The sequence below is a fragment of the Trachypithecus francoisi genome, unplaced genomic scaffold, assembly GCF_009764315.1.
Source record: "Trachypithecus francoisi isolate TF-2019V2 unplaced genomic scaffold, Tfra_2.0 Lachesis_group10, whole genome shotgun sequence".
NCBI classification, from domain to species: domain Eukaryota; kingdom Metazoa; phylum Chordata; class Mammalia; order Primates; family Cercopithecidae; genus Trachypithecus; species Trachypithecus francoisi.
Window position 1 is genome coordinate 85,342,627 of NW_022681455.1, and position 27,601 is coordinate 85,370,227.

Here is a 27,601-nt window from a genome sequence, read left to right on the forward strand (position 1 = left end):
GTTCAAGCTATCTTCCAGCCTCAGTCTCCCAAGTTGCTGGGACTACAGGTATGCGCCACCATTCCCAGCCAGTCCTAGAATTCTTATGTTGTTCTTTTTTCAAATCTGCTGTCACTTTTTATTCTTTCCAGTTCCCTGCCAAAAATGTCAAGCTTGACTTTTACCTCCTTGAGCACAGTAAGAATAGTTGTGTTAAGGCTGATCCTGCTTTTTACAGTATATGGAGTCCCCACGGGTCTGTTTCGTTGTCTCTGCATATTATTGCTTATTGAGTCTTCTCATAGATTTGGTTATCTGTGATTACATATTAGATGGTATTTGAAAAAACTGCTTGTAAAAATGATCAGCTTAGGCTGATGCTATTTTCCTCCAGAAAGGATTTTTCACTAATACCTTTAAGGTACCCGAGGGTAGGGATGGGGAAGGTGCTGCCAGACAAGAACTACTTTTAATTCAAGTTCAGAGCTTGAAGTTTCCGGGAGCACCTAAATGACAGAAAGTTGGGTGGAAGTCCACTGTGGCCTGGTTTGTACAGCCTTTTGGGGTCCCAGCCTAATGTGACCAAAAATACGCCAGATTCCATTCACTGCCCCCAGAGGGCCCTAGACACCTAGTTCACCCTCTTAGCTGCTGCTTTGGAATCAGTAAATGCCCACAGGGAAAACAAGCACATATGCTGAGTTTATCTTTCTGGCTTCCTGTCCACTTGCATGCAGACTTACGCCTGGGAACCCCCATGCTCTTTTTAGCTTTTCATTGCTTTTTTTCTTTTTCTTTTTCTTCTTCTTTTTTCTTTTTTTCTTTTTTCTTTTTCTTTTTTTTTTTTGAGACAGTCTTGCTCTGTCACCCAGGCTGGAGTGCAGTGACATGCTCACGGCTGACTGCAGCCTCGGCCTCTCAGGCTCAAGTGATCCTCCCACCTCAGCCTCCCTGGCATAATTTCTTTTTTCTTAACAAACTTTATATTTTGGAATAATTTTAGATTTACAGAAAAGTTGCAAAGATAGTACAGAGAGTTCCTGAACACCTTTCCCCCTGTTTTCTCTAATGTTAACATCCTACATAATCATGATACATTTGTCAAAACTAAGACATGAACACTGGTATGTTATTATTAAGGAAATTCTGGACTTTATCAATCTTTCACTAGTTTTTCCACGAATATCCTTTCTCTGTTCTGGGATCCAGTCCAAGATAATACATTGCAGTTAGCCTTCAACGTTTCTGAGAAGATTTGAAATTTACCTATCAGTAAATGTGGGAATTTACTGATTCAGCTTCCGAGGCATTACCAGTCTCCCATTACTGCCCTCCTCCATCATATTCCCTGCCATTCCCAGAAGTAATTGGTCAACATAAAAAATTTGAAAGGGGCCGGGTGCAGTGGCTCACACCTGTAATCCCAGCACTTTGGGAGACCAAAGCAGGCAGATCATTTGAGGTCAGGAGTTTGAGACCAGCTTGGTCAACGTGGTGAAGACCTGTCTCTACTAAAAATACAAGAAAATGAGCTGGGCATGGTGGTGCATGCCTGTAATCCCAGCTACTCAAGAGGCTGAGGCACAAGAATCCCTTGGACCCAGGAGGTGGAGGTTGCAGTGAGCCGAGATCGCACCATTGCACTCCAGCCTGGGTGACAGAGTGAGATCCTGCTGTCTCAAAAAAAAAAAAAAGAAAAAAAAAAAAAAAAAAAAGAAAGGGAGTTTTCAGATTTGTTTGACAGAGAAAGTTGAAAAATCGAGTTTGCAACCAACTAGGGTAGGGAAGCTGAGGGAAGACTAGAGGATGGATGAATGACAGAAAACAAAAAGCACGGTGGTGGTCTACACTGTGCTACAGCAACAAGCAAACTGCAAGATCTCAGTGGCTAAACACAGAAAAGTCTGTTGCTTGCTCACTCCAAGTCTGCCGCATGCTTGGTGGCTGTCCAGGGCAGTTGTCTTCCAAGTGGTAGCTCAGGAATCCAAATTTTCCTGTCTTGTGGCTCATTTGTCTTTGCTGGGGACACATCTTCCCCACTCCTGATGTTTCCTTCCATGAGCAGAGAACCCCACTGGCCCAAAACTCTAGGTCTCTCTCCACACCTCTCTCTATACCTCTCCATGCCTTTCTCCATGCCTCTGCTGATTTGGTTGATGAGTGTTGAAGGAGGAACAAGGCGTGTGCAACCCAGCCCTCTTACTCCTTTTCTCTGGGGAGCTGGTCCACCTGCAAAAAGTATATATTCTAAATTGTTACACCACACCTCACCCTGAGTATTACAGGCATGGCCCCAGCTCCACTGAGGGAAGAGGGATGCAGTTTTACCTAATTCTGGGGTTCAGCATTAGGTTCTGCCCACTGTCCTGTTTCCAAAACCTTGTTACTACGCCTACATCAAGCTTATCCACCCGCGGCCTACGGGCTGCATGCAGCGTAGGATGGCTTTAAATGCTGCCCAAAACAATCATTAGTGTTACTGTATTTTGTGTGTGGTCCAAGACAATTCTTCTTCTTCCATTGTGGCCCAGGGAAGCCAAAAGATGGAACACCCTGACCTACATAAACAATAAACATAACTTACACAAAACTGCACTTACTTGTTCCATAGACTTATTCAACATCTAAGACAGTAGTTCTCAACCCAGGATATTTTTGCCTCCCAGTGGAATGTTTGACAATGCCCGGAGGCTTTTTTTTTTTTTTTTTGAGACAAGGTCTCACTCCCATCGCCCAGGCTGGGGTGCAGTGGTGGGATCTCGACTCCCTGCAGCCTTGACCTCCCAGGCTCAGGTGATTCTGTCACCTCAGCCTCCTGAGTAGCTGGGACCACAGGTGCACACTGCCATACCTGGCTAATTTTCTGTATTCTCTGCAGAGATGGGGTTTTGTCATGTTGCCCAGGCTGGTCTCAAACTCCTGGGCTCAAGCGATCCACTCACCTTGGCCTCCCAAAGTGTTGGGATTATAAGCGTGAGCCACCTCACCCAGCCTGGAGACATTTTTGATCATCACAACTGGGGAGGGACTACTGGCATCTAAGGGGTACAGCTGGAGATGCTGCTAAACATCCTATAATTCACAGGACAGCCTCCCACAACAAAGAATTATCTAACCCCAAATGTCAATAGTACTGAGGTTGGGGAAACCTTGATCTAAGAGAAGCAAGTGACCCTCATGGAGCAGCTGAAGTGATTTAGTCCAAGTCCAAACCGAAAGGAATTGGACCAGGGTGGCCATCGAAGACCAAGCAGCTCAGTCCCCTCATCCCTGCAATTGCACCTCTTGGGCACACAGAGCCCTTCCTGAGGATGCGATGAGGCTGCCACGAGCCCAGTGATCTGTCCAGGAGCCCTTGTGCCCCGTTGCCTCTCCCAGATGCAGTGATGGTGGGGCACCTCCCCGTGCTTCTGGTGGGAAGCAGTCCAAAAGCATCCTCTCTCCTCAGATCCCCAGCCCACCACGGTCTGTCTGTTGGCCCCTTCTACCCCAGAGTGTGGCCTAAGGGTAGAACTAGGTGCAAGGCTCATGCCAGCACCTCACTTTCACCCTTCTCCCCAGCCCTTGCTCCACTTCCCAGCCTAGTGAATCTGTTTCTAATGGAGTTCTTGAGCTAGCCTCCTGAGCTAGGTGTGGGGCTGGGAAGTGGAGGGGAAGAACCTTCAAATATGCAGGAAGAGGGTAGGGACCCACTCAACACCCTCTTTATACAGATAAACATTTGATAACACCTCACTTACTCTCTTAAAATGACAATCGTAAATAATATGCCTTCTCGTGCACTTACTTTTTAAAAATCACACTATAGTGCCTGAGCTATACTAGGGAGAAAAAAATAAAAGGAAAGCGATTTATAACCAAATGACACATATTTCAATCTGTCAGTGCTCAGGTCCCATGACACTAGAAAGCGTAATGAAGTGTCAGATACTTATCCTTGCATGTAATAAATAAGTCTGAATTTAAGAAACGTAGAGGATCAGAAATTATTCTGTGTAAGGACAAAAATAAATAAATAAAAGAGCAAAGACATGCTATCAAATGTTAGAATAAATATTATTTTAAGGCCAGGCATGGTGGCTCGTGCCTGTAATCCCAGCACTTTGGGAGGCCAACATGGGAGGATTGCTTGAAACCAGGAGTTTGAGACAAGCCTGGACAACATAACAAGACCCTGTCTCTACTAAAAATAAAAAATTAGCCAGACATGGTGGTGTACACCTGTAGTGCCAGCTACCTGGGAGGCTGAGGTGGGAGCATCACTTGAGTCTGGGAGTTTGAGGCTGCAGTGAGCTGTGATGATGCCACTGCACTCCAGTTTGGGCAACAAGAGTGAGACCCATCTCAAAATAAGTAAATAAATAAGCAAATAATTTTTTATCTTTTTTTAGACAGAGTTTCACTCTTGTTGTCCAGGCTGGAATGCAATGGCGTGATCTCAGCTCACCGCAAGCTCCACCTTCTGGGTTCAAGCGATTCTCCTGCCTCAGCCTCCCTGAGTAGCTGGGATTATAGGCATGTGCCACCATGCCTGGCTAATTTTATATTTTTATTAGAGACTGGGTTTCTCCATGTTGGTCAGGCTGGTCTCTAACTCCCGACTTCAGGTGATCCGTCCACCTTGGCCTCCCAAAGTGCTGGGATGACAGGCATGAGCCACAGTGCTGGGCTATAATTTCTTTTTTTAATTTATTTTTTTGAGACGGAGTCTTGCTCTGTAGCCCAGGCTGGAGAGCAGTGGCATGATCTCGACTCACTGCAACCTCTGCCTTCTGGGTCCCGGTTCAAGCAATTCTCCTGCCTCAGTCTCCAGAGTAGCTGGGATTACAGGCACGCGTCACCATGCCCAGCTAATTTTGTATTTTTTTTTTTAGCAGAGACAGGGTTTCTCCATGTTGGCCAGGATGGTCTTGAACTACTGATCTCATGATCTGCCTGCCTCGGCCTCCCAAAGTGCTGGGATTACAACGTGAGCCGCCGCGCCCGGCCAAATGTTTTTTAATATGTGTTTTTTTTTTTTAACTGCAAAAACAGATCACCTTTTGTAGCCTGTACATGTAAAAGGGAGGCGGGGGCTGAGATCATGGTAACAGAGTTTTCACCAACGTGAACAGCTGTCCCTGTCCAGAAATGGCAGTAGTGCTTCGCAGTCATTGTGAAATTAAAACACTTCTCCCCACATTACTAGACTCACACACACACAATCTCCCCTCCCAGAACCACTGAGTTAATGTTTCAAATATTAACCTGACAAGTGAGTAAAATTCCAACCGAACATTTGGAATGATATATGCCAAAATATTAATGGTGCTTTTCTAAAGTAGAAGGGGAATTACAAGAAACACTCCCTTTTTTTCTTTCTTTCCTTTTTACGTTCTGTATCGTGTAAAATTTTGCTTACAATCTGTATGAACTTTGCAAACAGACCAAAAAAAAAAGTCATTTTTGAAGCCAGTGTGTCTGGGCTCCCAATAGTTTGCATGTTTGTTTTGCTCCTTTCAAGGAGGATTCAAGTCCGCGATGGAGAAACCACCAATTCACTTTTTCAAACGCCAAAACAACTCCGCAGGCGTGGGGGAGACCTATCTTGCAGCCCTGCCGGCCCAAGGCTCCAGGGAATTAGGCTCAGCTCAGCCCTACGACTTTGCTCAGCCCCGTCTGCACCGCCGCCCCGTGGCCAAGGGCAGTACTGCGCCCTCCAAAAGGCGATGGCGGAGGAGGGGCCCGGGGCCTTGCCCCAGGGACAAGCTTCTTTCTGTCCCACTGACCACGTGGCAGTCTGCTGAAGTTTATGGACCCCTCTCTCAGTATAATGGCGCGTAAATATATAAATAAAATATATATGCTGAAAAGAAAACTAATACTGGTGAGATGATTCTCAAAACTCTTTATAAATGTGTAATATAATAATAGCCGTTTCATTATGGTTAATAACCAGCTCTAGAGGCAGGTCTCGGAACTCATTATTTTCTAAGCAGTGAGGAGTACACACGACGTTTCAAGATATCCACAACCTGATGTGCCAGTGTCTGTGATTGTAATTGGTAACAAAGTTGCCGGTACTGCTAACAGTACACTGTTAATACGAGGAAAAGCTAAATATTAGAAGTTGATGAAAGTCAATATGTAACTTTTTCCCATGCGAATTAGACTTACAGACCCCTTAGGGCGCACGGACCATAGGTTAAGGACCCCTTGAAGGGGCAAGAGTTTGGAAGAAGCGCCAGTGTGGGTTTTCAGTCCTGGGAGGTGAGCCGAGGGGTAGGCATGCATGGGCCCTCAGAAAAGGGCGCCTCTCTGGCTGGGCCTGTGGAGGGGTGACCCACACGTCCCTCCCCTCGCTTCCTTGGCCTGGTTTCACGAGACTAGAGGAAGTTAAAGACCCGCGTGGCTGAAGAGGAGCTCACAGTTCCCAGCGTCTGCTCCCGCGATGTCCAGCGCCCAGAATGCGGCTTCTGGTCCTGCTATGGGGTTGCCTGGTGCTCCCAGGTGAGATGGGGAGGGGGTCTTGGGAGGGATGTGGGGCTCACCCTTGGGGTCTGCAGGGGAAGGGCCTCCTGACTGCCTGATAGCCCACCCCACCTATCCTCAGCCTCTTCAACCTTAGGGGAGCAGGGCAGAGTGGGGGTGGGGGGAGGTGGGGGGCCGGGCCCCACTTGCTGTTTCTGGAATCTAGAGCCAGGTTTTCTCCCAGTCCTGTGGGTTTCCCCTCATGGCAATGTGGCTGTGAGAGTTGCTTTGCCTCTCTAATCTTAATTTTTCTACCCTGTGCCAATCCTGGAGGCAGACAAGACAACCCATCTGGTTGCCCTGTTAAACTCAGCATATATTTGTTGAATCTTGGCTGTGCCTCTCCCCACAACCCTGAGAGATGAAGAATTATCACGTTTCATCAATTCTTTTGTTTTCTTTTTCTTTACCTTCTAACACTTAAAATCAGAATGCATCCTACAACTGATGTCAGTTGTTCATTTGGCAATGGTGAGACCCCATCTCTACAACAAACAAACAAACAAACAAACAAATTAGCCAGGCATGGTGGTGCACACCTGTAGTCCTAGCTCGTGGGAGGCTAAGGTGGGAGGATCGCTTTAGCCCCAGAGGTCAAGGCTACAGTGAGCCATGAGCACCAGTGCCCTCCAGCCTGAGCAACAGAGTGAGATCCTGTCTAAAAACAAAACAAGGCCAGGCGCAGTGGCTCATGCCTGTAATCCCAGCTCTTTGGGAGGCTGAGGTGGGCAAATCACAAGGTCAGGAGATCAAGACCATCCCGGCCAACACAGTGAAACACTGTCTCTACTAAAAATACAAAAAATTACCCGGGTATGGAAGCACATGGCTATAATCCCAGCTACTCGGGAAGCTGAGGCAGGAGAATCGCTTGAACTCGGGAGGTAGAGGTTTCAGTGAGCAGACATCATGCCACTGCACTCCAGCCTGGGCAACAGAGCAAGACTCCATCTCAAAAACAAACAAAACAAAACAAAACACCCAGAAACCCTGCTGGCTATCTGACTGTCAGATTCCATCTGAACCTAGAACACTCCCTCAATCCCAGTTCCTCAATGGGCCAGGATTAGGGAAACAGCAACAGCCCTGCCCCAAGTTCGCCCAGAGTAGGAAGGAAGTAATGGCTCTTCCAAGGCTGTCCCCAGAAGGGATGACTGAGAAAAGCCTTCCTTCCTCCTCCTAAAATGGAAGCTCTGGCCTTGACCTCGGTACATGGAGCCTGGTTATTCCAACCTCCACTCCTGCTCTGATTTTAGGTTATGAAGCCCTGGAGGGCGCGAAGGAAATCAGTGGGTTCGAAGGGGACACTGTGTCCCTGCGGTGCACCTATAGGGAAGGGCTGAGGGACCACCGGAAGTACTGGTGCAGAAAGGGTGGGCTCCTCTTCTCTCGCTGCTCTGGCACCATCTATGCGGGAAAAGAAGGCCAGGAGACAACGGAGGTCAGGGTGTCCATCCATGACAGCTGCCAGGAGCTCTTGCTAATTGTGACACTGTGGAACCTCACCCTACAAGACGCTGGGAAGTACTGGTGTGGGGTCGAAAAACAGGGCCCCGATGAGTCTTTACTGATATCTCTGTTCGTCTTTCCAGGTAACAAATATCTCTCCTTTCCCAGGCTGGGGACAGGAGCTGCAGAGGGAAGCGGGAGGGGTGGTGGGGCATAATCCTGGTGCAAACCTTATGGGCACTGAGTCCTTAGGGAGATCATGCAGGTCAAGTGCTGAGCAAGGCTTGGGGCACAGAGGGAGCTGCATGAGTCTTGGCCATTCTTTCACTCTTGCTGCCCACGGTCACACCACTAGTAGATGTCAGAGCAGGACTGGACCCAGATCTGTCCAGGGCTGGACTCGGCGCCTTTCCTTTCTGCCCAGATGTGCTGGAAGGAGATTTCCGTAGTCTGGGTACAAGATAGACATATCAGGGGATAAAGAAGACTCCTCGCCTGGTGTCAGAGATATTCCTGAGGCCTCCCGAGGCTGGACCAACAATTGCTGCTTTCCAGACCTAGCCCACAGCATCATCTCAGCCCTGGTCATGCTGGCCTCAACCCTGCATGTGCCCTCAACTCTGCCCTCCTGGCCTCCACCTCCCCAGATATTGAAGTCCAGCCACAGGTGCTAGAGTGCCTGGGAACCAGCCTCTGGGTAGTGTGCCTGAAGGAGAGATCGTTAAATGCAGGGACACTAGGGGACCAAGGCTGGAGCTATGGGAACTGGTAGAGGATAGAACACCTCTCTGGGAGCCCAGAACCCCACCTGGACCTGATGAGCTAAGGAAAAAGAAGCCAGAGAGGGCCCAGGGGAGTGGGAGCCTTGGTCTGCTGACCAGTGAGGGCGAGGTATGTCTTTGTAACCCCATTTCACAGACGAGGGACTGAGGGTCCAAGAGACTAAGTGATTTGCCCAAGATCTCACAGCAGGAAGTGGTGGAACCAGGATTCAAACACAAGTCATTTCCAGCTTTGATGTCTGCTTTATTCCTCTTCTAGCCCCATAGCTGGGACCTATCCCAATCCCAGGCCCATCCCTACCACCATATCCCCTAATTTTTTTTATTCCCTTATCCATGGATCTTTAATTTGGGGAAATAAAGGTAAACTTGCCAAAAAGCAGCAGCATCAAACTACATTGAATCTGTTCTTATTTACAAGATTCTCTTATCTCTTCCAATTCTTTTCAGTGTTCATATGTCATTTCTACAAGTTATGAGCAGGTTCACCTGTGTTTTAGACTTACCCTCATTTGTAATTCTTTATTTGCGTATGGTATGTGTATTGCTATATTATCTTCCTGTATCAGACTTTGTTGGTCTCTCTCTGATGGCAGTTGGGATATTGAAAATGAAGAAGAGTCACGACAGTGGTGTGCTGGTAAATGCTGAGCAGGCTGGGGATGCTGACGCTCTCATTTCATGGTGTTTTCCAATTCTGTGGTGTCCATTTCTGTGGTCCAATTCCCATGGCCAATTTCCAGCCATCGACAGTTTAACAACGCTCTCACCAATTCCTGAAAAGTTGACAATGAGCTCCTGTGAGCCAGTGCGAGTCATCTCCAGCACACCATTGAGTATGGTGAACCATGAGAAGAATTTCTAAGAAAGTCAGAAAAAGACAAATGTACCCACTATCATTTCTTTGCTTTTTATTTATTTATTTATTTTTTATTCATTCATTCATTCATTTTTCTGAGATGGAATCTCACTCTGTCATCCAGACTGGAGTGCAGTGACACAATCTTGGCTCATTACAACCTCTGCCTCCCAGGCTCAAGTAATCCTCCCACCTCAGCCTCCAGAATAGCTGGGACCACAGGCAAGAGCCGCTATGCCTGGCTACATTTTGTTTTTTTGTTTTTTTTAAGATGTGGTTTTGCCATATCGTCCTGTCTGGTCTCAAACTCCTGGACTCAAGCCATCTGCCCACCTCGGCCTCTCAAAGTACTGAGATTGCTGGTATGAGCCACTGCGCCTGGCCAGCCTACTATCATTTTCTTTTATTCATCTTTGTCTGAAGACCCTAGGCAATGAACTATGCAAGATTAAGAAGTATAAGGCCAGGCGTGGTGGCTCAGGCCTGTAATCGCAGCACTTTGGGAGGTCAAGGTGGGTGGATCACGAGATCAAGAGTTCAAGACCAGCCTGGCCAAAATGGTGAAACCCTGTCTTTACTAAAAATACAAAAATTAGCTGGGTGTAGTGGCAGGCGCCTATAATCCCAGCTACTTAGGAGGCTGAGGCAGAGAATTGCTTGAACCCGGGAGGCGGAGGTTGCAGTGAGCCGAGATCATGCCACTGCACTCCAGCCTAGTAGACAGCAAGACTCAGTCTCAAAAAAAAAAAAAAAAAAAAAAAAAAGAAAAAGAAGAAGTATAAATGTTGGAAAGGAAAAGATAAATACTTTGTATTTGCAAAAGATTTTATCATCTACTTAGAAAAATCCAAGAATAAACTGACCTAGTGTTAAATATTGAGTATCCCTAATCCAAAAATGCAAAATACTCCAAAGTCCGAAACTTTTTGTGTGCCAGCATCACACACAAAGGAAATGCTCATTGGGGCATTTTGGATTTCAGGTTTCCAGATTAGGGATGCTGAATCAGCAGATATAATGCAAATATTCTGAAATCTGAAACACTTCTGCTCCCAAACATTTTGGATAGGGGATACTCAATCTGAAGAAGAGAAGGTGGTGGACAATGAGGGAGAGTCCAGGATGGCACACAGTCAGCAAGGACTGGGGAGGTGACAGACAGACTTGGGGAAGTGGGGACCGGAGTAGCTCCTGGGGGGTTGGTTGCATCAGGCTTCTGCCCATTGTGCTGGGCACAGAGGATAGGCATTTTGCCCTTAAGGAGTCTCAGCCTAGCAGGGAGACCCAGTACACAAGAAATTGCAGTGTAAGTGAGCATTAGCGCCACTGGAGGCATGCACAGGGGACTGTGAGTGCACAGAGGAAAAAGAGATTCGCTGCTTCTGGGGAAGACATTTCAGAGGAGTTGACCTTGAGCTTGTGCTGAAGGACAGAACGAAGTGCTTTAGGCAGAGATGGAAAGGAAAGCCATCACACACAGAGGAACAGCATGTCCAAGGCACAGAGGTGGGCGGGAGGCTGGCTTAGTCGGGAATAGAGGACAACTCTATGGCTGGAGCACTGAACAGGGAAAGAGGCGAGGTTGACAAGGTGGTTCAAAGCCTAAGTTTTGTTCTTTGCTTTTTTTTCTTTTTTTTTTTAGAGACAAAATTTTGCTCTTGTTGCCCAAGTGTGAGCCGCCACGCCCAGCCTGAAGCCTGAGTTTAAGAGGCTTCAAAAGTCATACTAAAAAGTTGGAACTTCCGCTCACACCTGTAATCTCAGCACTTTGGGAGGCCGAAGCGGGCAGATCACCAGGTCAGGAGATCGAGACCATCCTGGCTAACACGGTGAAACCCCATCTCTACTAAAAATACAAAAAATTAGCTGGGCGTGGCAGCGGGCACCTGTCGTCCCAGCTACTCCAGAGGCTGAGGCAGGAGAATGGCGTGAGCCCGGGAGGCGGAGCTTGCAGTGAGCCAAGATCCCACTACTGCACTCCAGTCTGGGTGAGAGAGCGAGATTCCATCTCAAAAAAAAAAAAAAAAAGTTTGAACTTCGGCTTATAGGCAATGGAGAGCCACTCACTGTTCTAAGGCAGAGAGGGATGGGATCCAACACAGACTTTTGAGACAAAACTGGCATAATGTGAAGGGTGGCAGGGAAGAAGCAGGCTGAGAGGCAGGTGGGGACAGGGGAAACTGAGGGTCTGAGCTAGGCGGGAGGCCAGGGGCCTGCAGAAGGAGAAGACCAGGGATCTGCTGGAACCCGCCATGTGGCTCCTGGTTGGCCGAGGCGAAAGACAGCAGTGCTCTGTGCTGAGGTGGGGGGTAGAAAAGCTGCCAGCTGCTCCCAAGGAAGGAAAAGGGGTTCAGAGCGGTGCTGCCCCTGAGAGCAGCCTCTCCCTTTCCTCTAGGACCCTGCTGTCCTCCCTCCCCTTCTCCCACCTTCCAGCTTCTGGCTACAACACGCCTGCAGCCCAAGGCAAAAACTCAGCAAACCCAGCCGCCAGGATTGAGTGAGTGAATGGCAATTCCGCCACGTCGCTTGCCACCCTTCTTACAGAAGCAGCCAGTGAGTGCCTGCCTGGTACCAGACACAATACTTTATGACCACTTAGGTGTCCCCACAAGCCTGGGAACTGGGTTGTCCAGCTGTGGAAGTACAGGCTCAGCAGGGTTAGGTCACTCGATTAGGGTCAGGTCACACGCTTAGGGTCACACAGGAAGCGCCAGAGCCTGGAAGTGGTCACAGCCTGACCCCAAAGCTCATGTTCTGTCTGTGCCATTCAGAATCTCGGGGGCAAGCCAGAAAGGCCAGGCATTGGGCCCTGACCTCTGGACTCATCCCTGCCACCCTGCCCTTCTTGGTCTCATGGCTGCAGAAGGAAGTCAAGGCCTTACCGAGGCACGGGTGGTGGGGAGGGGACACATGGTGGTGAGGGGAGGACCTGCCCTTCTGGTGAGGAAGGAGGTGACAATTGACTGTGAACTATAGAGGGAGGGCAGGAAGATGTCCACTGAATGGTCACTGGAAAGGGTCATGGAAGTGGGGAAGGGGAGTGCTTATACCTCCCCACAGAGGGAACAGGCTATGGGCACAGAAAGAGACTGAACATCACACACAGCTGTGGGGTGTGTCTGATCTACGGTCTCCTTCCTCAGAATGGCTTCATCTACATCTGTTTGCTTACTGGGATATCCTTTAGCTGGGGATGTTCTGAGAAATGGGTCCCAGAGAGGCTAGGGTTCAGGGGTCAAGGGTCAGAGGTCTGGGATGCTGGGATACAAGGGTCAGGAGGGATGCTGAGGCATTGCTTTTGGACTTGTAGCTTCTCCTGGGCTCTACCCAGCAGGAACCACAGCCAAGCAGGGGAAGACAGGGACTGAGGCCACTCCATTCCCAGGGACTTCCTGGTACGGGCACGAAAGAACTTCTCAGTATGCAGCAACCTCTCCTCATGCAGCGACCTCTCCTCCTGCAGGGAGCTCCTGCCCCCCAAAGCAGCTGGACTCCACCTCAGCAATTGATGCCAGTCCAGCTCTCAGCAGCAGCAGCTCTAAGCCCAGGTGAGCCCCAGGTGACCAACATCACCTTTCAGGCCATCACTAAACCATAAGTTGCCTTTGAGCAAATAGGAACCTAGGCCGGGCGCGGTGGCTCAAGCCTGTAATCCCAGCACTTTGGGAGGCCGAGACGGGTGGATCACGAGGTCAGGAGATCGAGACCATCCTGGCTAACACGGTGAAACCCCGTCTCTACTAAAAAATATACAAAAAACTAGCCGGGCGACGTGGCGGGCGCCTGTAGTCTCAGCTACTCCGGAGGCTGAGGCAGGAGAATGGCGTGAACCCGGGAGGCGGAGCTTGCGGTGAGCTGAGATCCGGCTACTGCACTCCAGCCTGGGTGATAGCGAGACTCGTCTCAAAAAAAAAAAAAAAAAAAAAAAAAAAAGGAACCCAATGGTCTTTCCTCTAAGCAGACACATCCTCGTGTCATGGCCATAGCCTGCAGCACAGAGGGTCCCTCACAGGGGCCCTTGAGCAGTGGACAGCTTGCACTATAGGAGCCAGCAGCTCTGCTGCCTGTCCAAGGTGAAGGGTCCACCAGGGTCCCAGTCCCCACCTCTCTCCCTGCCCCAGCCTCAGGAATAGCCCCCTAGTTCGGGGGCTTTTGCCTATATACTTTGCACTAAGCCCTGTGCCAAGCATGAAAACTCAGAATCCAAAACAAAACAATTTTTTTCCTTACAACTGGAGTCCCAGCCTGAAGGATTGGTTCTTGGGGGTTGTAAATGCACTTGGCTACCGACATCCAGGCAGCTGCTGGCAGGTTCAGATCCTGCTGGAAGTGATTCCTGGGGTTGGCAACGGGAGCAGGGATCCCTCCCACACCAGACAGGGCTGATGGGACATCGTGGTCCCTAGTGCCTCTGATCTCCTTGGGAGAGATAAAGGACATGGCTTGACTCACAGTAAGAATGCCAGGATGCCCCACATGCCTGTGCCAGTGACACCAGCCCAGATACAGGCCACTGAGAACTTCCCTGCACACCACTGCATGACCTGGCAAGTTGCTCATTGCTTCAGGTGTCAGTTTCTCCAGTGTGAAAGAGACTGAACATCACACACAGCTGTGGGGCCACTCCTACCTAGTTACACAGGGATTGTGGAATTTAACAACTAACATTGACATGGTATCTGGCATGTGTCTGGCACTGAACTATGTGCTTTACACATCCTGACCCATTTGATCCTCACCACAGCCATTTTACAAAGGAGGAAATTGACACCCTGGGCGGTTTAGTCACTTACCCAAGGTATAGGAAGGTGGCGGAGCTAGAGTTTGAATCCAGACAGCCTGGCTTCAGGGTCTGCACTAATTAAATAATGTTTGTCAAGAGCCAATAGCACTAAATATCGCCCTCCCGCACCACACCCCCGACAAGTCTTTGCTGCATTGAATTGAATTCCACACTAGGGATTGGCTTTCTCAGCCTGTACTTGGGACCCCCAAAGAACATAGACTCTGGCTTATCTCGTAACAGCTACTAGGCTCCTTGCGTCTCATCTCCAGGGTGCCCATCCCAATGGTCTGTATACTGGCCCCAGCCCTGGTGCTGCTGAGCCTTCTGTCAGCCGCAGGCCTGATCGCCTTCAGCAGCCACCTGCTCCTGTGGAGAAAGGAAGGTGAGCAAAGGTGAGTGGCAGGAAGGTGGGAGGCTCACTGGACCAGGGACCTCGCTGAGACCTGCAGCTCCCCATCTAGCCCCAGAAAGACCCTGTGGGTCTCAGCGTGTCTGTCTGAAATATGGGCATCAGGAGCTGTGGCCTCCCTTCTGAAGGAGCCACGAGGTAATCAACATTAGGAAAGCAATTCACAAGGGGAAATGGGAGAATGAAGGATTCTCAGCTTCTTCCTGCCTGTCCGAACTGATCAAGCACTTCTCTACCTGTTGATTCCAGGGAATTCATGGCCAGCTCCTTGTGTGGGAACCAACTGCCAGGGGCAATGCAGGACCAAGCACCTGAACTTGAGCAGGACAGACATTGTAACCCCACTCCTGCCACTGGGTCTCTAGAGCTGCTCAGTCCCTTCCATAGGCTGGGGCTCAAATTCCAGCTCTGCCACTTTTCATCTGTGTGAGCTCAGGCAAGTCATCTAACTGCCCTAAGCCTCATTTATCTCAAATCACAGATATACATCAAACAGAAATAGAATACAAGTCACAAGTGTAATTTAAAACTTTTGAATAGTCACATGAAAAAGAGTAAAAAGAAATGAGTGCAGTTAAGTGTATTTTATTTTATTTTAATTACTTATTTTTTTAGAGATAAGGTCTCACTCTGTCGCCCAGGCTGGTTTGCAGTGGTGTGATCATGGCTCACTGCAGCCTTGAACTCCAGGGCTCAAGTGATCCTCCTGCCTCAGCCTCCCGAGTAACTAGAACTATAGGCATGAGCCACTATGCCCAGTCTAGTGAAGTTAATTTTAATAATGTACTTTATTTAACCCAATATATGCAAAACATTCTCATTTTGATATGGAATCAATATGAAAATATCAATGATACATATTCTACTTTCATGTTTTTCATATTGAGCCATCAAAACCCAGTCTAATGTAAAATAGTCACATTTCAGTGCCTGATGGCCATGTGTGGCTCCTGGCCACTGTGCTGGATGGCAAAGACTAAAAGGATTAACCAAAATCTCAGTAATAAGAGGTACCATGTGCCAGGCACTATCCCCAGCTTATCTTGCTTATCCCCTTTAATCTCATCCACACTGTGGAGTACACCCATTTTCCAGAGGGAGAAACTGAGGCACAGAGTGGTTAAGCAGCTTGCCCTTTGTTTGCATAGCTAGGAAGTGGTAAAGCCAGGAAGATAATCACAATGTCGTCGCTGTGGAGGTGGCCATGGGGGAATCCTGGGCCCGCTTTCCATCTCTTCCATGTGGCTCCTAGGAAGAAATGTGGGCTTTGTCCAGGTCCCCTCTGAGGAATCCAGGGTGGGAGCATTCCTGGTCACAACCTCAGAGCCACTTAGCACCTTGTCTCCCAAACTTTGATTGCCAGCTAGCAGTGGTGGCAACCCTTGGTAGCCTGTTAGAAATACAGACCCTCAGACTCTCACCTCAGCCTACTGTATTAGACTCGGCACTGTATGAAAATGTCCAGGGGGTCCTATGTTCACACTAAGGCTTAAGTAGCAGTGACCTTAGCACACAGATTTATTTTCCCAGCCAGTTTCTGACCCTCAGGAGATAATCTCCATGCACTGATCTCAGAAGACTGGGTCATTCCCAAGGGGCTGAGCTGGAAGGGGCTCTTCTGCCCATCTGGCTGCCTCCTCCCTCTGGCAGGCCCCTGCTCCCTTGTGCAAGGGGGTCAGTATGCCTTTCTGGGCTGAGCTCCAGGCCATTCCCAGCTACACCTGGCTTCAAGGAGCTCCTCCTTCTACATCTCTTTCAGCTCGACAGGCCATGGAGACACAGAGGAACGAGAAGGTCTACCTCTCACACTTGGTAAGGACAGAGGCAAAGGGAAGCCCAAGCTCAGATCCCCTTGGGGCTGGAAGTCAAGACTTCTAGGCTCTGCTTCTGTAACTTCCTACCTGGGCCTGCATGCCTGACCTAAAGGCAGCACTCGCTCCCCATCTTGGAGGAATCTCTGTGAGCCCCAAGACCAGCCCTTCAGGGTGTGAGCCGGACAGAGTGCCCATGGGGAACTCACAGGTGGGAACCTGATTTCCCGCCAGGTGCCAGGCAGGGTGGGCACCAGGAGCCATGTGAGCATCTTCTCCAGGTGCCTTCTTTCCATGCTTCCTTTTATAATCACAGAACATCGGAGCTGGATCCAGAGGAAGCCTTTGAGATTTCTAGCCCAACCTTTCTCTCAGATTAAAGCAAATCCCCTTTCAGAACGCCCAGGGGTCAGGGAGCTGTTAGAGATGCACTCTCCAGGGCCCCAGCCTCAGCTGAACCCTCCAGGGGTGTGGTCCAGGGACTCTGGCAGTGCTACAGACTCTAGTGTGCTTTTACAAAAGATGAAACTGAGGCCCAGAGAGGGTAAAGGTCTTGCCCATGGTCACACAGCAGGTGGTGGCCCAAATAGAAAACAGGACCCAGATTTCTTGACTCCCTGCTCTTCTCTTTCCAGAACTCCCTGATGGTTTATCTGAGCCTTCCTTGGCTCTGAGACCAAGGTGACATGGCTGCCCTAGGACCCAGGCTGAGGGTGGTGCTCTGGGGACAAGGGGCAAGAGAATAAGGGTCCCTGTGCCCATTGTCTGGAGCAGGGAACCTGCCCCAAGTCTACTGCTGCAAGAAGAGACTGTGCCCTCCGAGGCCAGCACTCCAATGGAGGGGCTGCAGCATCGCACTTTAGGAAACAGAAGCCTCCCCGGCCCCTCCTCCCTCCGCTGTTTACTGAGATGCTTCCACTCCATTCCTTTAAACACAAGCGCAGGAAAGCTGGGCTACCACTGCCTTCTTTCTGGCGCCAGTGAGGACAAAACACTCAGGCCTGGTCCCCCCAAGGATGGTCTGGGGTAGAAATGGGACTTTGGGCTGTGGCTTAGGAAGCAGCTGTTGTTGTGTCAGGAAGCTCAACAGGGCCAAAGGTAGCGGAGGGGAGTAAGGGAAAAGTCATGGAGACACATGGATGGACGGATGGTGGGTGCCACTGGCCGCCTCCACATCCGGCCTCCTGGCTCTGCGGCCCGGGTCCTGGGTCTCACCCCACCTAGCTCCAGAAGAGGGGCTGGGGTCCAAGGATGCTGACAGCGCCCGTACCAGCCACAGCTCCCATGCTACTGCCTTCTGGCAACTCTGGGAAGGGCTGCTTTGGGCTTTTTCCTCCCTGAGGCACCTGACCCTGGCTCTGCTGAAGAGGGAGGGGACAGGAAGGGGCACAGGGCCAGCAGGCAGAGGGTCTCTAGGGGCAGCCCCTTGTTGAGGGAAAGATGGAACAGGGCCTCCCAAGAGGGTCAGAGGCAAGAACCTTGTAAACACGATCAGGTGGGAGCTTCTGCTTTTTCTTAAATATTTCCCTTGTGGCTTCTCCATAAGCTTTAGCAGAGTCTGGAGATGGAATTGAAGGTCTTTGGGGTTTTCTTTGCCCACATTCAGGTCAAAGAGGGAGGGGGATGCATTACTCATACTCTGAGAGAGCCTCACAGGGGTGTGAAAACCCTGAGGGAAGTGTTAGGGGTCAGATCAGCATTTTCTTTCCCAAAGAGATCTTGCTAGAAAGATTGCCATCCATCCATTCATGTCAGAGGCTTTCTATATGCCATTGAATCCTCATCATTCCCACACGAGGTAGAGATTATTATCCCCCTCACTTTGCAGATGAAGAAATACAGAGAGAAAAGGGAACTTGCCCACAGTGACCCAGCCTGAAAGAGGCAGAACTGGGGAAATTGACAGGTCTATGGGGCCAGCTGCAGAGCCCTCTGTGTCCTCCACCCTGCTACACTGAAGTCCAAGGGGTTTGAGGAATGGAGCCAAGCTCACAACCCAAGATTCCTCCCCCAGACTCAGGAGAAAGACCCTGGGACAGCTGCAGACCCTCGCTCCTGGAAACGAATAGCCTGCTGAACTCCCATCAGAACTCAACCCGGCTTCCCAAGACTTTCCTTTCTTTACTACGTTTATTACTAGTACCTAGAAACAGGGGCTCTGATATATATCTTGCATATTTAGCAACCCAGAAAATGTCTCTGTGCTTGCTGGAACAGGGTCGATCGTCCACAGTGGAGGCAGAGGGGCAGGGGAGAGATGGAATCACACCAGACTTACAGTAGTGGGCCTGGCTGCTGCCTATTACTGTGTGTGGTTTGGCCTCTGCACTGAGAGGCTCTTTCCTCAAACTCGGTCACCCTGGAACAGGTGACACTTCTGTAGTTGCTGGTGGTCCAGGGTCAGCAGTGGCTGGGTTATAACCAGATTGCAAAGCTGTAAATATGGACTCATGGGTGTGATGTCAGGAGTCCTCTGGTGTAGCCCCAGGTCTGCCCTGCACCAAGGCCCCCTCTGTCTTCACCATGGGCAGGGCTAGGAGGGACAAGGGCCCTGAGTGGCAGCATTTGGGAGTTGCCTTACCCCTCCCAGTGCCCCCATCCACCACCCACATTTCCCCCAAGGAATTCTGCTCTAATCCTTGTCTCCAGAAGGCTGAAGATATCATCCTGTGTTTCTTTCTTTTCTTTAGTTTTTTTTTGTTTGTTTGTCTGTTTTTTGTTTTCTGTTTTTGAGACAGAGTCTCACTCTGTCGCCCAGGCTGGAGTGCAATGGTGCGATCTCGGCTCACTGCAAGCTCTGCCTCCCATGTTCACACCATTCTCCTGCCTCAGCCTGCTGAGTAGCTGGGACTACAGGCGCCCGCCACTATGCCCAGCTAATTTTTTTGTATTTTTTAGTAGAGACGGGGTTTCACTGTGTTAGCCAGGTTGGTCTCAATCTCCTGACCTCATGATCTACCCACCTTGGCCTCCCAGAGTGACTTTAGTATATTTCTTATCTTTTTAATTTAAAGTTTTAGAGAAACAGGGTCTCACTATGTTGCCCAGGTTGGTCTCAAATTGGTGGGTTCAAGTAGTCCTCCAGCCTCAGCCTCCCAAAGCGTTGGAATTACAGGCGAGAGCCACCACACTCAGCCTTCATCTCGGCATTTCTAACAAGAGATGGCTCAAACATCTACCTCTGCCTCCATCCCCAGAAGCTAGGTATTGGATGAAGCTGGGGCCTGGTTAGTAGACCACAGACACCAAGCCCAAGAGAAATGTGTCACACACCCTGCCAGGATGGCAGCAGGGTATAGGGAAAGAGCCTGGGTCTGCAGTCAGACAGTCTCCGGTATGAGTCCCAGCTCAGCCATTTGCCAGCTGTGTGATGTCAAGCAGATTGCACTACCTTTCTGAGCCCTGTTGCCATAGTTCACATGGTTGTAAATAGGAAAGAGTGAGATGATATACCCCATAGATGCCCAAAAAATGGGAGCTTCTTTCTCTGGCATTGGGAGTCTTGGCTGGGGACCTTGGCCGGCTCCAGCCTCTGCTCTGCCCACCTGCCAGGGCAAGGCCCGAGATGGATAGGCCTGGCATTCCTGATCTGAGGACCCATGGAAACAGCCAGGCCCGGGTCAGAATATGGGCCTCCCCACTGATCTTGGACTACCTCTCTCTTCCCTGGGCCATGGTCCCCTCATCTGATGGATAATGGATTGCTCAGACCCATTATCTCATGTGCCCCTTGTTATTCGATGCATCTTTGGCACGTTCAACTCTGCTTTCTCCTGGCCTGTTATAAAGAACCTGCAGCCTGCATGATCTTTCTGCTTTAAAGGATAGAAAATAATGAAAACAAATCAGTCATTTCAGAAGTTCTCGTTGGTTGAGTGGTAGGATGCTATTATGAATATTACAATCCCAAAGGACAAATTCTTACCTAGTTTTACAGCTGAGGAAACTGAGCTTCAGAGAGGTGAGACAGCTTATCCTTCTTTGGACAAGGCAGGAAGGAAGTGGCAGAGGCACGCAGGAGCTTAATATTCTCCCCTCCCAGCACCTCCCTGCCTTGCCCGCCCCTCCCACGTTTCCCTCCCCTTGCTTGGGCTTGGCTGGGCTCGTAGACTATCCCTGCTGCCAAGAACAGGCTGTTCTGACCAAGTGTCTGTTACAGCCACTGGAGAATGGCCGGGACACAGAGGATGCCGTGATCAACATTGCAGGGTCCATGGGGCCTCTCAGCATCCCCGAGCCTTCTCCCAGCCTCTTCACAGAGATCCAGTATCTAAGCCAGGTGTGGACAGAAGGGCCCTGGGAGGGGAGGGGCTGCAGAGCCAGCTTGCCTGCCTCCACTCTGATGATTGGAGGAAGTGGAAGAAGGCCTTTTCCTCAGCCTTCTTTGGGGTTTCCCCAAACCCCACACCCCCGCATTCACCCACCTTCCCCATCACAGCCATAGCCCTAGCCCATTTCACCAGGGAAACCAGGGCTTTTGACCTCACATCCTCTTTTTTCCAGTCCAGAAATTCCTGAATAGCTTGTTGGGAGTCACAGCTGACAGTGCTGTGGGCTGGCAGGAGGCCACAACTGTGCCAGAACGCAGCCTGGGGCCTTGAGGGCACCCCGGGGGAGGGATGGATTGGGGTCATGAGAGGCCATGAATCAAAGCCTGGGAGTTCTGGGGAGGAGAAGTTGTTAGGTCCTGTGCCCCTGCAGATGGATGGAGGGCTGGAATTTGTGGAAAAGGCTGGGTGGACACAACAGCTATCTGGGGACCACTCCTCATACCCCCTACCCCTTCATTTGGGTTCTGCTCTCCAAACCCCACTGTTGTCTTTACAGACTACAGAGGAAGAGGAAGCCCCTTCCCAGGCCCCTGAAGGGGATGTGATCTCGATGCCTCCCCTCCACACATCTGAGGAGGAGCTGGGTTTCTTGAAGTGTGTCTCAGTGTAGGGCAGGAGGCCCTCCTGGCCAGACCAGCCGTGAAGCAGTGTGGCTGGCTGGATCAGCACCAATTCCCGAAAGCTTTCCACCTCAGCCTCAGAGTCCAGCTGCCCAGACTCCAGGCTCCCAACCCTCCCCAGGCTCTCCTCCTGCATGCTCCAGCCTGTCCTAGAAGTGTCTGTCAGCCCTGGAGCTCAGAGCGGTGGCCTTGCCCTTCCAGCTGGAGACTGGGACATCCCTGATAGGTTCACATCCCTGGGCAGGGCACCAGGCTGCTGACCCTCAGCAGGGCCAGGCAAGGCTCAGTGGATCTGTTCTGAGTTTCTATCTGGCACAAACTCTCCTGGGCCTCATGCCCAGTGTCAGACCCTGCCTTCCTCCCGCTCCAGACCCCACCTTGTCCTCCCTCCCTGGTGTCCTCAGACTCAGTCCTTCGGTCTCCTGCATCAGCTGGTGATGACGAGGAGCATGCTGGGGTGAGACTGGGATTCTGGCTCCTCTTCGAACCCCCTGCATGCCAGCCCTTCAGGAAACCTGTGAAAAATGTGATTCCTGGGCCCACCAAGACCCACCAAAACCATCTCTGGGACTTGGTGCAGGACTCTGAATTTCTAACAATGCCCAGTGACTGTCACACTTGAGTTTGAGGACCAGCGGGCCTGATGAACGCTCAGACCCCTCCAGCTTAGAGTCTGCATTTGGGCTGTGACATCTCCCACCTGCCCCCATAAGATCTGCTCTGTCCATGACCCCATGACCCAGCTGGGCACTCCCCTGAGGCCTGCCTAAGTCCAAGCCTGGGTCAGGTCAGGTGCACATTGCAGGGATAAGCCCAGGACCAGCAGAGAGTGGTTGCCTTTCCATTCGCCCTCCCTGGCCATGCCTTCTTGCCTTTGGAAAAATGATGAAGAAAACCTTGGCTCCTTCCTTGTCCAGAAAGGGCTACTTGCCTATGGGTTCTGGTGGCTAGAGAGAAGAGTAGGAAACCAGAGTGCATGTGGGTGTCTAACACTGAGGAGAGTAGGAACAGGGCGGATACCTGAAGGTGACTCCAAGTCCAGCCCCCTGGAGGAGGGATCAGGGGGTGGGGGTAAAGTAGCACAACTACTTTTTTTTTTTCTTTTTCTATTATCATTGTTTTTTAAGACAGAATCTCGCTCTGCCACCCAGGCTGGAGTGCAGTGGATCTGCAACCTCCGCCTCCTGCGTTCAAGCGATTCTCCTGCCTCAGCCTCCCGAGTAGCTGGGATTACGGGCACGCACCACCACACCTGGCTAATTTTTGTATTTTTAGTAGAGACAGGGTTTCACCATGTTGGCCAGGCTGGTCTCGAACTTCTGACCTCATATGATCCTCCTGCTTCAGTCTCCCAAATTACTGGGATTACAGGCATGAGCCACTGAACCTGGCCCTATTTCCTTTAAAAAGTGAAATTAAGAGTTGCTGAGTATGCAAAACTTGCAAAGATGGAGAGGAAAAAGAAAAGGAAGAAAAAATGTCACCCATTGTCTCACCAGAGACTATCATTATTTTGTTTTATTGTATTTCCTTCCATTCTTTTCTTCTTCACATAATTTGCCGGTGTTCTTTTTACAGAGCAATTATCTTGTACATACAACTTTGTATCCTGCCTTTTCCACTTTATTGTTCCATCACTTTATTCCAGCACTTCTCTGTGTTTTACAGACCTTTTTACAAATAAAATGTTCATCAACTGTATATTCCATCCTATCAGTGTGTCTCAGTTTATTTAACCAATTCTTTATCACTCGATATTTTAATTTGCTTCTATTTTCGCTATTGTAGATAAGTGTGGGTGAATTTTTGCCTGGGGCTTTATCTGCATTGGGAGATTTCTTTCTTTTTCCCTTTTTTTTTTTTTGAGACAGAGTCTTGCTCTGTCGCCCAGGCTGGAGTTGAGTGACGCGATCTCAGCTCACTGCAACCTTCATCTCCCTGGCTCAAGCCATTCTCCTGCCTCAACCTCCCAAGTAGCTGGGACTACAGGCATCTACCACCATGCTCCGCTAATTTTCGAATTTTTAGTAGAGACGGGATTTCACCATGTTGGCCAGGTCTTGAACACCTGACCTCAAGTGATCCGCCTGCCTCGGCCTCCCAAAGTGCTGGGATTACAGGCATGAGCCATTGCACCCGGCCAGGAGATTTCTTAAAGAAGGATTTGCATGTGTGGTAGTGCCAGGTCATAGGGAGTGAACGTTTTTGAAGTGACTGATACCTCTTGCTAAACAGCTTTCTGGAGTGGCAGCACCAATTTCACTCCCGCCAGACCCTTGCAATCAATGTTTCTTGAAGTTCTCTGCACCTGTCCCTGCTAGAAAGGCAGGAGAAACCGTTCAATAATGGCCCTGTGGTCAGAACCTCAAGGGCCTGGGGTACTGGGTGGAGGTGTAACTGGTCTGATGAAGCAAGAACAGCTCACCAGAAGGTGCCAGCCTGTGCCCGAGGCCCCTGCGCTGGGGTTGCACCAAGTACCTTCTCCTGGTGGACAGTGAGCTCCCAGGCCCGAGCTCTGTGTGCTGCACCCAGGCTCCAGGCACTGTGTGTACCAAGGTGTTTGGAACATAGGGAGCAGCAAGTTTCAGATGGTCCCAAATCTTCTACTGGGACCTGGGCACACACACTGTCAGAACGCACCCTAGAAGGGCATCAAAAGCAGGCTTCCCCCAGGAAAAATCCCTTGGCTGAGGTTTCCCTGGAAGGAAAAAACCCTCCTGTCCTCTGAATCTCTCCTCATCTACTGGAGCCAGGGCTTCCTGGGAACCAGGAGGCGGTCAGCTGGGCCATCCCACTCCCATCCCTTGCCCATTCACAGACTAGGCTAAATAAATTGACATGGTTTGAGAGGCAGAGTTCTCTCCCGGACAACCTAGGATTGCCATCCGTGGAATTCCAAGTTTCAGTGGATTTATGAGACATGCAAATATTACTCAGAGACACTCTCATTCTCACAGTACTACCAAGAGGTCCCAGCTCCCTCCTGACAGGTGGGGGAGAAAGACCACTCTCTTACCAGTTGCCACTTTGCAATCCCCCATTTTGATACACCTTGGTTTTATGTTTGTACTCGAATACTCAGATCTGTAGTCTTTGGTATTTACGTGAGATTCTATTCATTCCCCTTAAACAAAAAGAAGCAAAAAGTCACCACTCATCTATCCTGAGAATGAGAGTTTCCAGTTTGGAGACTTTTCCTGGGAGGTAAAACTTCAGAAAAAAATGGAGGAACATTGAAGAATTGCAAACATTTAGTTGTGCCAAATTAGGACAGTAAATATAACAAAAATAACAAACTATCATTTACCAGTCCAGCTATTTCCTTAAAAGAAACTTTTTTTTTTTTTGAGATGAAGTTTTTGCTCTGTTGCCCAGGCTGGGGTACAATGGCACAATCTCACTCACTGCAACCTCCACATCCTGGGTTCAAGCTATTCTCTTGCCTCCCAAGTAGCTGGGACTACAGGTGTGCACCACCATGCCCGGGTAATTTTTGTATTTTTAGTAGAGACAAGGTTTCACCATGTTGACCACGCTGGTCTCAAACTCTTGACATCAGGTGATCCACCCGCCTCGGCCTCCCAGAGTTCTGGGATTACAGGTGTGAGCCACCGCACCCGGCCAAAAAGAAACATTTTAACACCAAAATGGATTATTTAAGGCCTCTTTTCCCCACCTTACTCTTAACAAATAATTGGATATTATGATTCTAATCCCTTGAGGTCTATTAAGGAGAAATTTGTAAATTCATCCAGGAAGTAGGCGAGGGAGGTGCATCTAGGGGGAAAGAAAACAGAAACAGAGAAGGTGGAAAGCACCTAAGACATGCAAGAGGCTGTAATGTGCTTTGATCTTCCCAGGAGCAGGGGAGAGCTCTCTGCCAGTATCACTTCAAGGTGTGGCAAGCAAGCACCTGGAGCTGACAGCTGGGACGGCACCATGGGGCTGGATGTGAGTGCCGAGGCCCTGAGTCTGATGCAGAGCAGCAGATCTGCCCATCTGCAATGACACACAGGCTGGGACAGAAGAGACAAAACCAGTGGCCCTTTCCTTACTGTCTTTTTTGCCTTTTTTTTTGGATTGACTAAGTTCTATTTTTGTTTTCTCATGCCATTCTTTCTCCTTCTACAGTTTGGAGGTTATAGCCTCTATTTTGAATCTTGAACTTTGTATTATACATAGATTTTCAACAAAGACTACAGTTAATATCCTCACAATCCTTAATTTTTCCTTGATAATATAGGATTCCCAAACCCTTTAACTCCCATCACTGCCTCCTATCTTGCAGACCATTTTCTTCCAGTTTTTAATTCTGTCCTTTCTCTCTTTTTTTTTCCAACTGGACATCGTTGTTAATTACTATTTTTAACAGCTTTATTAAGGTATAACTGGGGACGGGCACATTGGGTCATGCCTGTAATCCCAGCACTTTGGGGGACTGAGGCTGGCGGATCACCTGAAGTCAGGTGTTTGAGAGCAGCCTGGCCAACATGGTGAAACCCCGTCTCCACTAAAAATAAAAAATTAGCAGGGCATGGTGATTCATGCCGGTAATCCCAGTTATTCAGGAGGCTGAGGCAGGAGAATCACTTGAAACCGGGAGGTGGAGGTTGCAGTGAGCCAAGATTGCACCACTGCACTCCAGCCTGGACAACAAGAGTAAAACTGTCTCAAAAAAAAAAAAAAAAAAAGTATAATTGGCATTCAATAAATTGCACGTGTTTAGATTATACTATTGGATAAGTTTTGTATTATGTATATACCTGTGAAACAGTCACCACAATCAAGATAATGAATATATCCATCACCCCTAAAAGTTTTCTTCTGCCCCTTCGTAATCCTGCCTCACTCCCATCCTCATTCACCAGTCGATGAGCATTTGGGTTCTCTCCAGTCTGGGGCTATTATAAATGGAGCTGCTATGAATACTCATGTACAAGTCTTTGAGTGCTATCACTTCTCTTGGGTAAATACCTCGGAGTGGAATATCTGGGCCATACGGTAGGTATACGCTCATGCTTTCCAAAGTGGTCATAACATTTGAATTCCCACCAGCCATGTAGGAGAATTCCAGTTCCTCCACTGACACTCGCTACTATCAGCCTTTTTCATTTTAACCATTCTAATAATTGTATAAACTGCACCAAAATTATAGCTTTAATTTGTATCTCCCTGATAACTAATGACTTTGAGCATCTTTTTGTGTGCTAATTTGCCATCCATTTATCTTCTTTGGTGAAATTTCTGTTCAAATATTTCGTCTATTTTTATTGAGTTTTGAGAGCTCTTCATATATTCTAGAAATAAATCCTTCATCAACTATGTGATTTACAGATATCTTCTCCCAGTGTGTGACTTGTCTTTTCATTCTCTTAAAAAGGTCTTAGCTTACTGCACTGAAAAAGGGGAAAAACAATGTCTTTCACAGAGCAGAAGTTTGACATTTTCATGAAGTTCAGTGTGTCAATTTTTTCTTTTATGGATCATGCTTTTTGGTGTTGTATCTAAAAAATCTTTGCCTAACCCAAGGTCACAAAGATTTTCTCCTATGTTTTCTTCTAGAAGTGTTATGGCTTTAGGTTTTACATTTAGACTTGTGATTGAACTTGAGTTAATTTTCATATATGTGTGAGTATGAGTTGAACAACTTCTTCTTCTTCTTCTTCTTCTTCTTCTTCTTCTTCTTCTTCTTCTTCTTCTTCTTTTCTTCTTCTTCTTCTGCTGCTGCTTCTTCTCCTCCTTCTCCTTCTCCTCTCCCTCCTCCTCCCCTCCCCCTCCCCCTCCCTCCCTCTCCTCCTCCTTCTTCTTCTTCTTCTTCTTCTTCTCTCCTTCTTCCTCTTCTTCTTCTTCTTCTCTCCTCCTCCTCCTCCTTTCTTCCTTCATCTTCTTCCTTTTTTTGTGTATGGCTATATCCAACTATTCCAGCACCATTTGTTAAAAAGATTACCTTAGACCAGGCGCGGTGGCTCAAGTCTGTAATCCCAGCACTTTGGGAGGCCAAGATGGGCAGATCACGAGGTCAGGAGATCGAGACCATCCTGGCTAACACGGTGAAACCCCATCTC

At 49.1% G+C, this 27,601-nt stretch overlaps 1 protein-coding gene across 2 annotated transcripts; it reads left to right on the forward strand.

The window, feature by feature from the left end:
* The first annotated feature begins 6,316 nt into the window (after positions 1-6,316).
* LOC117087720 (CMRF35-like molecule 9) lies at positions 6,317-23,244 on the forward strand. 2 transcript variants are annotated; one of them, XM_033218275.1, is made up of 8 exons: positions 6,317-6,468; positions 7,746-8,081; positions 11,975-12,076; positions 12,890-13,127; positions 14,635-14,747; positions 16,534-16,586; positions 20,745-20,864; positions 21,413-23,244. In XM_033218275.1, the coding sequence occupies exons 1-8, from the start codon at positions 6,426-6,428 to the stop codon at positions 21,524-21,526; spliced, it is 1,119 nt and encodes a 372-aa protein (XP_033074166.1). In that variant the 5' UTR covers positions 6,317-6,425; the 3' UTR covers positions 21,527-23,244. The 2 variants fall into 2 exon arrangements, with proteins under 2 accessions (XP_033074166.1, XP_033074167.1); XM_033218276.1 differs by lacking the exon at positions 11,975-12,076.
* Positions 23,245-27,601: the final 4,357 nt, after the last annotated feature.

Excerpts from the sequence above, each read along its gene's own strand:
- LOC117087720 (XM_033218275.1), top strand. The coding sequence starts at position 6,426 with ATGCGGCTTCTGGTCCTGCTATGGGGTTGCCTGGTGCTCCCAG. Across the intron at positions 14,748-16,533 it reads GCTCCTGTGGAGAAAGGAAG|CTCGACAGGCCATGGAGACA; the intron begins GTGAGCAAAGGT and ends CATCTCTTTCAG. Across the intron at positions 20,865-21,412 it reads AGATCCAGTATCTAAGCCAG|ACTACAGAGGAAGAGGAAGC; the intron begins GTGTGGACAGAA and ends TTGTCTTTACAG.